Source organism: Muscardinus avellanarius (assembly GCF_963383645.1).
Source record: "Muscardinus avellanarius genome assembly, chromosome: 2".
In the NCBI taxonomy this organism is placed as follows: Eukaryota; Metazoa; Chordata; class Mammalia; order Rodentia; family Gliridae; genus Muscardinus; species Muscardinus avellanarius.
In genome coordinates, this window is record NC_137787.1 from 134007343 (window position 1) to 134019478 (window position 12136).

General features: G+C 38.2%; 1 protein-coding gene across 1 annotated transcript in view; it reads right to left on the reverse strand.

Annotated features, from left to right (window-relative positions):
- Positions 1–4042: 4042 nt before the first annotated feature.
- The window catches only part of SOHLH2 (spermatogenesis and oogenesis specific basic helix-loop-helix 2), a gene marked incomplete at both ends in the record, with an annotated part of 38539 nt that continues 30445 nt past the window's right edge, over positions 4043–12136 (reverse strand). The window contains 5 exon segments of the mRNA XM_080689439.1: positions 4043–4167; positions 4170–4430; positions 7796–7917; positions 8536–8624; positions 8769–8916. Coding sequence (XP_080545565.1) covers positions 4043–4167; positions 4170–4430; positions 7796–7917; positions 8536–8624; positions 8769–8916 — 745 coding nt within the window.

Here is a 12136-nt window from a genome sequence, read left to right on the forward strand (position 1 = left end):
CCAAGTTATTTCTTCTGAATTATACAGTGTAATAGAATAGAGGGTTATGAGGTCCTACTGGGTCTTCTGGTCCATTCCCAATCCCAATGATGCTCCAAATGGTAGCATCTCTCATCTGGATCCCTGCCCACACTGCATGTATCCAAGTGCATTTGGGGTATCTCCACTAAGATATCCTACCAACACTTAAGTGCAACATGTTCCCAAATAACATTGTCATCTTCAAGTGCTATTCCTCCAAGTGCAGTTTTTCCTATTCATTGTTGTCTCAGTGAACATCAATACTATCTACCAAAACCAGAAACAAGTCTTAGTTCTCTGTCTTCCTCACATGCCCCACACTGGATCATCTGCCACACCTTGCTACAGGGGCCATCACCAGTGTGAAGCCTCCAAGCCACTGCCTATTTTAGGCAAGCTTCTTATACCTTTTTCATTATGAGAATAACACTGTACTATCTTGTGACTAACCAACTTGATTTTACAAAGGATGGTAAACTGTTCTAAGTCTAAAGAATACTGGCTTAAGGATTTATAGCTTCTTGCTTGCTTTGGGAGAAGACTGAAGACAGTGACCTTGATGGCCCTTCACTGTCTAAGCTATGTCCATCTGTTTTACTGCATCTTTTGCTTGCTTTGCTTAAGAGAATAAGACTGCCCCAAGGAGGGAGCTAAAGACAGCAACCTCTGCTGCTCTTGCAAAAACTGTCAGATAACAACTTACTTTCTAAAATTCCTAACCCTATGCTCTACTTCTTAGCCAGAGACAACTAATGATTTGCTGATACAGCCTTAATTCTGTAATCCTGTAATAAAAGGAAGACCTAAGCTTTGTTCAGGGAATTTGGCTCTCTTGCCTTCCCCTCTCACCTTTTCAAAACCAAGAACAAAGTCTCAAGAGCATTTATTTCATCCTGTCATTCCATGCCCTGCTGGTACAGAGCACAGCGCAAAGAAAATCCTGGTCATTTCCTACAGGATGAGGTCCAGCTAATTTTTCTTCTCTGGCTGAGAGTTGAGCTTAAATGGAAGAGCATAATTTGTTAAAAACAAAGTTTTCAACTTAGGAAAGAAATTGGAATTTTCATGAAGTTCAGAATCATGGAAGTAACCTTGATGGAAAAAACAGAGCTTTTACAATGGATCTGGTAGGCTTCATTTGATGTGAAAGGAAGAAGGGGATGGAGGCAGATGCAGTCAGATGGCTCTGTGGGTCACATGAGCTGGGTCCTATGTTGGAGAATTCCTGGCCACAGGTACCTCACATGGTCCATGTGGATTTAGAAAAAAAACTCTGACCAAAGCAAAAGCTTCAGCAGCAATCGAGGCTAGCTGGGAACACTGGCAATGCTCCTTGTGCCCCAAATTCCTCAGTAGAGTCTTTTCCAATGTTAAAGCAATTACAGGAAAAAATATGAAGGATCAAATACTTTTGTAAAAATAAGCACAGAACCTTAGAAGCTTCTCATTCTTTCATAAAGGAACAACTACAGAATCCATCTTTTTAGCATCCTCAAAGGAAAATGTGAAAACTATGCTGAAAGTAATCATTGAACTTCCCAAATAAAAAAAACTAGCAAAATCAAATTCTTTACACGGTAATGCTAAAAGAAAGGATAAACATTTATTCAACAAAACAATGAATTTCCAGAGTCAAAACTGAATACTATAACAATAAAACTTATACATAAGGACATTTTGGTGAAATATAAAAACAAACATCTTTCTTCCTTTATTTTCCAGGTTTTTTTTCCTAATGCCAAGTTCTGCTAGTCTTTAACTAAAGATTTAGAAAGAAAATTTTGTTTATCAGCTATTATTTTACTCAAAGGATTGCAAAATGCAAACAAACATGTCAATTTATTCATCTGAAGTCAAGAGGTAATCATCTCTCAGTATCTCTCTAGATCTCTTAGTTTGGATAATTAATAAAGAAGAAAGCTATTTATTTATTTATATACTTATTTATTTGTGGTACTAAGGATTGAACATGGGAGCATTCTACCTTTGAGATATATCCCTGGCCCTGTTTTATGTTTTATTTTGAAACAGAGTCTTAATAAGTTGCAGAGGGCCTCACAAAGTTGCTAAGGCTGCCTGCAAACCGGTGATTCTCCTGTCTCAGCTTCCCAAGTACTAGGATTACAAGCATGTGCCACCAAGCCTGGCCAAGAAAGCTCTTTAAAGTGTCAAATCTAGAAAAAAGACCACCCAGAAATAAGTAACAGGAATTCACAGGGATATTAAAAATAAGAATTAAGTGACAGGGCCTGAGCTCAGTGACAGAGGAGTATCAATGGACCTTCCCAGTCTTGTCCCTTTTTCAGAACCACGTGGGTCTTTTTGTAGTGTAATTTTTCATAAATTATAGAATATTTTTGACCAAAAAATGTGTAGGTTACCCAGGCCATGTGTTCTTGCCGCTGTGTGGTGGTGCTGGGGTCCAAGGCTGGGCTAGCACTTTCACTGCCTGCCTTTTTATCTATCTGCGGAAGCTTTTAGCACATTTATCTGAAATCAGACAATGCTAGCTCTTTTGATATTAGGTCTCTGGGTGCAGCTTTCAAAATTATTCTTTGTTCCACTCTTCCTGTATTGTCAAACTGCTCCCAGAAAGTGGTCTTGAGTGTGAATTTCAAATATGTGTTGTTAATATGCCCCAAACTGTTGCTGCAAAGGAGGGGGAGAAAAAAAAAAAACATTAACCGGGTCCTTGCCCATTCTTACTCATAATGTCACAAATGTATCTTCCATATCCTAATTTGTAAAATCATGTGAAATTTTCAGATGATTAAACTTTAGGTTTAAAAATATGCATCTATTATTATTAGAAGTAATTATTTTCTTATAATTCTGTACCAAAAAATACGTGGAATAGGTACATGTCAACAATTCAAAAATAATGTGCTTGGTGTGGTGGCATGTGCCTGTAATCCCTGCTACTGGGAAGGCTGAGGTAAGAGTGCTGCTGAGACCATAAAGTAAGATCCCAAAATGACAAACAAACAATGCTGAGACCTTTTCTTTCCTGTACCCTGGCCTTCTGGTTGGAATGCTGATGATCATTAGCAACATTACTCTCTCTGGACATAACTCATATTCTAATATTTTGCTGTAATTCTCTTTGGAATATTGTTCTTATGAATCTCTTTTGGGAAGTCACTATTAGTCTCATTTCATAAATGTCGTATAGTGATAATAGTATCTACCTTCAAAAGATGCTTCAGAGTCCATATATAAACCACATTCAGTACATAATGTGTATGGCACATTACCTATCAGGTGCTCAAACAGAGGTCAGATATTATTAATATGCAAAAGTATTAACAAGTATATTAAGATTATCAGAGGTCCATTTTAAGCAGACCAGCTTGGTTTGGATCTTTCACTGGAAGTGGACAGTGTTTCTAGAAAAATGAAGGTCCCACTGTTTATATGATGCTCTTCTCCTCCTGTCTCCTGACTTTGAGCCCTAGACCTGGCTAACTTTTTTCTCTGGGGACTGATTTAGACAGTATTTCTTGGGGGTGAGCAGTCCCTCACCTCTTCCTTAAATGTTACAATCCACATCACGATTGTCTGCATCTTCTCTGAATCCCCATGGCACTTCATGAGGGCAGGGAGCACGTCTATCTCTATATACTAGGTGTTAGCACAACAGGTAAGCACAATGCTAGAGCATAATAGGTGCTCAATAATTATCTGTTCTATTATATCCAGGATCTAAAATCAGCCTGGTGGTGACTGGAAGAATAGGCTAAAGTACTGTCTGTGAGGGCTGCCTGCCTAGGAGGGAAGGCAGCAGGCAGCCAGGGCCAGCTGAGGCTGAGGATGGAGGGGGAGGGGTAACAGCCTGGGAACTCTGAGTAGGAGTGGAGGAATAGAGGGAAGGGGCACTCTGCTCCACAAGGAACCAGGTTCCATCTGGTCACTTTAGATCCAACTAGCAGAACTGCATTCCAGAAATCTAGAAGCCTGCCCCGCCACCAGAAATGAGCACCTGGGTCCACTGCACCGGTGCTCACCTAAGGGACAGAATAATTCAGAAACCAAAACAGCTCTGGGTTCTATCCCAGGAGCCTTGTGATTGGAATGTTAACAAAAAAGTGTTAGCCAGAGTCATGGCAAGTCCCAGTGAAAGTCCAGTTTGACTCACAGATCCCAAAGACTTACCAGACAGTTGGGATGTGCAGTACCCAGGTGGCCCAGCATGGAAGTGCAGTGCTGGGGAAGAAACTTGGAGGCTTTGGGCATAGCTGATGATAAATTAATTGAAATGTTCTGATTTGTTACGGCAGCTGCATCATAGGAAGGGATGACTTTAGAATAATATCTGACTGCATGGAAAGAATTAAGAGAGAGGGTTGTGCTGGGAATTTGAGTTTTGTACAGAACACCAATGGCACTCTCTGGAGTGGAGCTGGACTGAGCTGTAATAAGAAAGAAAACAACACTGTATACGCAATTCTGGATCTCCAGATGACTGCATTTGAAGTACATTGTTCTGTTTCATTTCCTCACTGCTAGGCTCCAATGCTGATGGAAAAACAAAGTGAATTTTTTAGTAGTGATATTTAACACAACATACACATTACAAATGAGTGTTCATGTGTCATGAAGAGATTTTAAAGGCACAAAGGATGTGTGTGGTTTTCATTATAATACAAACTGGCCATCCCTATGAAGCAAGGGAGAATGTGGGAAGAACCACTTCATACCATGAAACATTTTAAGCACATAATATCAACAATATTATCTCAAGAAACACTGGGAATATCGATTTTCTTTTGGACATTAATAATAATTAAAGTAAAATAATATAATTTTATATCTATCTGAAATACAAACATACCTAGAATATTCATAAAAATGATTAAAGCAATTAGTTATTATTAGAACATAATATACACGTAAATAGAGATTTATGTAAAAGAACAGAAAAGGCAAGTTAATAAAGTCTAAAGACATCCCCTGTTCCAGGTCAGCTTAGCACAGAAACTTTAGGATCTTGCGTGGCCCTTTAACTTCTGTAGCCTTCAATTTCCTGACCTGGTTGGTAAAACAGAAATTTTCAAGACTTAACTGATTGCAACTTTACTAATCTTCTTTTAAAAATAAATTGGCAACATGAATAAAAAATATATGTTCATGTTCTCTGTTCTTTAGCTATATAACAATAGATTAAATAAGACAAGAAGTTATGTAAAACCATCAGAAGACAAAATGGGATGTACAATATAATTACTATTATAGAAAAATATAACTGAAAAAAGACTTGAAGGAAATACATACAAAATAAACAGTAATGAACTTAGCCAGATTAGCAAAGGACCCATACTTCTTTTCAAATAGAAAAAAACATATATAAATCCAAATGGGAGGGTTTTTTAGTATTATATAGGTATTACTTATCGATATTAATTCATACTTTAATACAAGTATTTAAAAATGCTCTATACCCCCTTACTTTACAGTGTTTATTCTAAGGTGCTACTTATTAATGTATATAACGTTGTAGATATAACTGCTTACTGTGGTGATATTTATATAAATAACATTATCAAATATGTGGGGTTTTTTTTGTCTTTGTTTTTTTCACTCATCGACCTTCCAAGTCTTCTCTGGTTTGAACAGACTGTAAGTCTGTGGTCCTAGAGTATTTATGTCTTCCTAAGAAATTTCTCTTTGGAAAATATGATGCTATGAGATGCTGGGGGTGCAGAAAGCCTGAACTCACTGGCCTAAACACAGTGCTTCTAATTTTCTGCAGCATATAAACAGTATTACATGTACAAAAAATAACATTGACAGGCATATGCCTATGGCCTGATCGCTATCCAATTTAATCTGGGCCGACTTAATCATTCCATGTCACATTCAGACAGATACTTCAAGTAGTTTAACTGTGGCTCAGAGCCACTTTTTCCCCCTATCCCCTATTCTCCTCCCCTCATCCCTAGGTCAGGAAAAAAGTCTATACTGAATAATAAAATTCCCTGAGGCTTAGTTGATTATATGAACAAGGAGGTGTCAGTTCTTTCTTGGCCCCTTCTCTTTTGACTTTAGACACCAATGCTAGAAACCTCATTTGTTCTCGTGGCTCTCACTAAACCCCCATGTAGCACTTAAAATACTCATTGAACCAGAGTTTGCTTTTGTGACCCGCTCTGCACTGATTTGCAAGCTCCATAGAATAAGAGGCAGGGACCTTTAAGCTGAAAACTAGGGATAAGGTTGGAACTGACTTTGGAGAGTGAGGGGAAGGCCATCCCCAGTACAGAGGAGGTGCCCACTGAGAGTAGAATCCCTGAGAGGAAGCTAGGCATGGGGGCACACACCTGTAATCCCAGTACTTGAAAGTCTGAGACAGGAGGATCGCAGGATCAAGGCCAGCCTCTGCAAAACAGCAAGGTTCTCTGCAATGTAATGAGACCCTGTTCCCAAATAAAAAATAAAATAGGCCTGGAGATGCTCAGAGGTCGAATGCCCCTGAGTTAAATCCCCAGTAACACAAAAAAAAGATCCCCAGAAAGAAGTTGAAAGAAAGGTCACCTAAAGTAGCTGGCTGAAAAGAACGGCAGCACTGTTACCTAGCATTCAAGATGCAAGCTAGGAATTCCATACCTCACTGCCTTCTCATGAGAGCAACCTTCTCCAACACTAAATTCACAAGCTGGCAGCTGTGCTCTTTTCCTCTGACCTATTATTTCCTGTCATCCTATTTGTAGAAGTATGTGGGCATGCCTACGCTTGTACAGCACATATAACAAAAATTTCTCCCAGTGGGCAAAACAATGAATGTGTAATGAGCTTTCCTTGAGCACCTACTGTGTACCAGATATTGCTCCATGTACTAGAAATACAGCAGTGAACAAAACAAACAAAACAGAAACAAAAACCCCCTTCTTTCACGGAGCTAGCATTTTAATAGGAGAAGGCAGACAATAAGTAAAATATACAAGAAAAAATATGAGCAGGTGGAAAGTGTTATGAAGAAACAGAAGTAAATAAGGTATCCCCTGTGTGGAAGGGGTGTGCAGTTTTACCTGGGTGGTTGAGAAGACTCACTGGGAAGGTGACATTTTAAGCAAAAGCATGAAGGAGTTAAAGAAATTACCATGTTAAATACTCAGTATATAGTCAGCAATGAATTAATATGGATACTAGCAGCCCTCTATCTGTGTGTTCCTTATCTGGAAATTCAACCAAACATGAATTAAAACAGTCTTTCACATATGAATCTCTGAACCTGCACAGCCTTTTTTTTCCTTGTCATTTTGCCTAAACAATATGACAGCTACTTTCCTAGTATTTGCATGGTAGCAGGTATTTTAAGTAATTTAGAGATGCTCTAAGTATATAGAGGGCACACATAAGTTATATGCAAATACTAGGCCATTTAATAAAGGGGCTTGAGGATTCACAGACTTTGGTGTCTCTGAGGAATCAGGACAAATTCACCATGGACATCGAGGGACAATTGTATGTCCCTTCCCTTTAGATTCTATTTATTTAATAATGTCACCAGTGTGCTTATCATCTGTTACCAAGATGAGCTTTTTAACAACTAAGGTCAGTGATGAGTCCTGTTTCTGGGATAATAGTATTAAAATACCTCTGGCCACCTTATGAACTCAAAGATGGCAACGGCAGAAGAATTCATCATGCAATCTTCCAGCTACCTTTGATTCCGGGTTCTGGCAGTAAGTGCACGGAGCCCAGAGGTGCGCAGGGCGTCCACGCAGGCCCTAGCACCCCATAAGCAGCACAGGCAGCAGGCTCGTGCATGACTCACCTCTCACAACTTGATCCAATGGGCCCCTTGCAGCAGGAGCGGTATACACATCCAAGCATTTATTAGCCAAGAACTGGACACCTGTCACCGGTGAGTAAGTTCTTGACAACATGCTGTTTTCCCTTGGGGGGAAAAAAAAGCGGTATGCACATTTATCCGGGAAGACAATGTGAACACTGCTGAGGTCAAATGTCCCTCTCTCATTCAAGTCCTAAAACTCCCTGATCAACTATGTATTCTTTAAATATGGAAACTAAGAGTTGAAAAGGACTCACAATAATTCCTTAGGAATGATTGGCTTTTTCTCTATAGCATCTCATAATTTACATATTCTGATAAATCTAAATAACTAAGTAATCATTTGGCAGGCCAGAGACTAGTGAGTCTCTTTAAAGCTTGTTAACTAAAATAGAGCTGGATGGTCTGGATCCTGGCTCCTGAACAAAGGAGCACTGGAATCCATCACACCCCTGTTGGAGTGCCAGTCACCTTCAGGAAGAGCTACTGTTAAGATCCTCAGAAATAGCAAAAGGAGAAAATGATAAAGGGGCTGGGAGCCTGAGAATATTACATGTGTTTATCACTGTAACAAAATGATACATATCAGCAATGGGGAAAGTTCACTGATCCTTAATACATACCTGAGCCTACATTGTGGATGGATTCGCTTCCTGTCTACATTTCTAGCATCAGCAAGGAAAGAAAATAGCCAGGAGGACTCCCAGGAGTCCTGAACATACCTTTGTGCCATGTCCATGTCTGGGAGGGACAGCTGGGTGGGCATTTGTTTTTTACAAAACCTCCTATTGCTCTGAAGGACTTCTGTAATCTAAAAATATAAAGAAAGGCAGAAATTGATGTAGAGATTTTTAAATATATACAAAGATGCATACATTTCCAATTATAAAAATAAAACCATAGCATTAAAGCATTGTCTATAAGGACAACATTCAAAGTTGTGGGAGTTGACTACCTGGCCCATGACAGATGGCGGGATCTTCTGCAGGATATATTTCATATAGTCAACTGTTGCCTCAAGAATGGATGCTGCGTCCTTCTTTCTCCCCTTTATGTATGGCAAGAGAGTCCGCAGCTGCTCACAGCAATACTTGATGCGTTCTCTGATTAAAGAATTGCAGTAAATAAGGGCTAATTAGTCTCGTTTTCTTCCTGTGCACAAGGATAAACAATCTTACTGCCTCTCCCCCTCCCCATCTCTGAAAGAAATGCCTTGTCCCCACAGTCAGTAGACCTCACAGATCTTGAAACCACAACCTTCCAGGTGCCAAGGTACAAGGTCTGTGCTGAAGGCAGCCCCAGGTCCCTCGCCCATAACATTAAAGCAGGTACAGTACAGTAGGGAAACACATCCCCTCGCTGTCTGTGGAAACATACAGACCACCCTGCCCTGTGAGGGGAGAAGCAACTACACAGAAATCCCTTTACAATTCAAACTAGCAGCCAGAAGACAAGAAAGCAGGCAGGACCTTAATGTCACTGAGACTGGACCACATTTCCAGCAATAGATCAATTAGCACCTTGTAACACATGGGTTTTACTTGTAGTTCTGTGGCTGGAACCAAAAGGAAATGAGAGGACTACTTCCTTTCCATGGGGAAAAGTATAGACAGAATAAAAAGCCAATATGCAAATAAGAACAACACTCAGGCTAGTAGAATCAGAAAGAAATGAAATCTTTTAGAGTTATGAAGGGAAATACACATAGAGGTGTAGACCTAATGAATTTAGCCCTTGCTGCCTTCAAGATCCATGTGTTCACTTAGAAAATATACTAAAGCACCTATTTTGTGCTGGATACAATTTTGGTATATACAGGGTGACTGCTAACTACTAGCTAGGAACTTTGGCAAGGTACTAAACCTCTGTGGACCTTGGAATGGTAGAATGATTAAATAAATCTTAGTGATATATAGCCAGTGGACAAGTATTCTAGATAAGTGGTATTGTCATTGGGCTTAGGAGCTCTGAGGGCTCAGGAACTGTCTAGAAAGAAAAGGATAGAAAAGTCCACAATTTGACAATGTATGTAAATGGCTTTAAAACTTTCCATACCTTTACACATAGTACTCTCACTTACAAAGATCTATCCTAAGAGGATAATCCAAAACACAGAGAAAATGTTTTGTACAGAAGTATTTATTATGCCAGTATATCAGTGGAATATGGAAAACAGTCTAAACATACAACATAGGAAGATGCTTTAAGCAAACTACTGCATATTAGGTCAGCAGAATATCATCTGGCAGAAGTGATATGTTACAAAACTTACTGGAGGAAAAACAGGATGCAGGACAGTATGTAAAATACAACCCCAGCCGTCAAACAAAGCAAAAAGTAAGCATAGAAAAAAAGATTCAAACAAAAACATCAAGTAATATTGAATGGCTGGACTATGGATAATATGTCTTTTATTTTCTACATTTTCCAAAAATTTTTGCAAGACACATGTCTCTTTCATCTTGAAAAATGCCATTAATCACATTTCCAACATTTATCATTATGTTTGAACATACAGAAAACTTGAGAAATTGAATAGTGAACACCTATAACACCCACTATTTAGTCTATAATTAATCATATCTACTTTATCATTTATGTAACAATTATCTCCTTGTACATACATCAACAAATTTCATTTTAGTAAAACACTTCAAACTAAGTTTAAGACTTTGGTACACTATACCCCTGAATGTGTCATGGGCTAAAGTCGTATTATTTTATTTTGGGGCAAAGAGTTACATAAGATAAAATATACAAATCTTAAGGTTTCTTTCTGTGAGTTTGGACAAACACATCTTTATAACAGAAACCTTAATTAATATCTGAGAATCACAAAAAGTTCCCTGTTTCTTCCTAGCCATTACTTTCTTCCATTCCCATGAGAGGCAACCATATTTCTGATATTTTTCTCACCCCACATTACTTTCACCTGTCTTCAACCAGCACATAAATAAAACCTGTTATAAACTTACACAACAACACACCATTTCTATTACTACATAATTATCCAAGTAAAAGATGTGAAGAATGATCTAGTAACCTTCTTCATAATGACCAAAAAAAAAAAAAAAACCCCGAAAAACTGGGAGGAACTCAAATGTACACTAATAAGAGGATGAATTAGTTGTGGCATGTTAATACTATGAAATATTACTGCTCAATAAAAAGGAACACATTTCTGATCTAGGCAGCCATATGTATAAATCTAAAAATATGCCTTTTATCAGAGCCGTACCATATTATACTGTCAATGTATGAAACTTGTTTCAAATTTTTGACAAAATTTAACATTAATAGTTTAATTTTCGCCTTTCTACAAAATATATCTCATTTTACTTTAATTTGCATTTCCCTAATAGCTAATAATGTTGAGCAACTTGCTGGTGCTTATTGGGTACTTCATCTTCCATTATGATGTATCTATTCAAATATTTACCCACATTTTTTTGGAATCCAAATGGGGTTTTTTATTATTGTGATTTAGAGGTTCTTTCTATATCCTGGATTTCAGGGTTTGTTAGGTATCTGTTTAACAGAAATTTTGTTTACCTGTGGTTATCTTGGGATGTTATACACAATTCCAACTGAGTAAAAGGGCTTTGTTTTTCCAATCTTTTTTCTGCCTAATTATAATGCCTAGGACTATTTCTTTAATGCAGAACAAAAGTGGTAAGAAAGGGCACCCTTGCCTTTTTCCTTATCTTTTTAAGGAGTTAAATTTCATCTTTAAGTACAATGCTAGCTTAGATTTTTTTTCATAGATTTCTTTTAATAGATCGAGGAGAGTCTTCTCCACATGTATATGCTGAAAGTTTCTGTTTCATTTTACCAAGAAAGAATACTAAATGTTGTCAAGTGTTTTGTTTACAGTGCTTGGGATGAAACCCAGGATGCTAGAGAAGTGCTCTTCCATTAAGCTGCACCCACAGCCCAAGTAAGGTTTCTGAATCAGCTAACAATGTGTTTTTCATCTGTATTCTGCAAATGTGGCAGGCTACATTGTTGATTTTTTTTTTTTTTTTGGCCTGGCTTATTCTTTATTTTGTTTTTTTTTTTTACAATTTATTTTATTTTATTTTTTTAACAATTTTTTATTGAACATAAGTAGTATATATTTATACTATATTTGGTGCCCTCTCCCCCCGCCCCCCCCACCAATGGTTGTCCAGGTTAACCATGTCTTATTCATAATTTTACACATGTTCAGGTGTAGACCCTCATTAATCCAGATCGGCCTTTCTTCTCTCCTATCTTTCCATTAAAACTTAGCTAGTATTTCCCCTCTAATATCTGGGGTCCTACTGGTATCCTTTGTGTTTT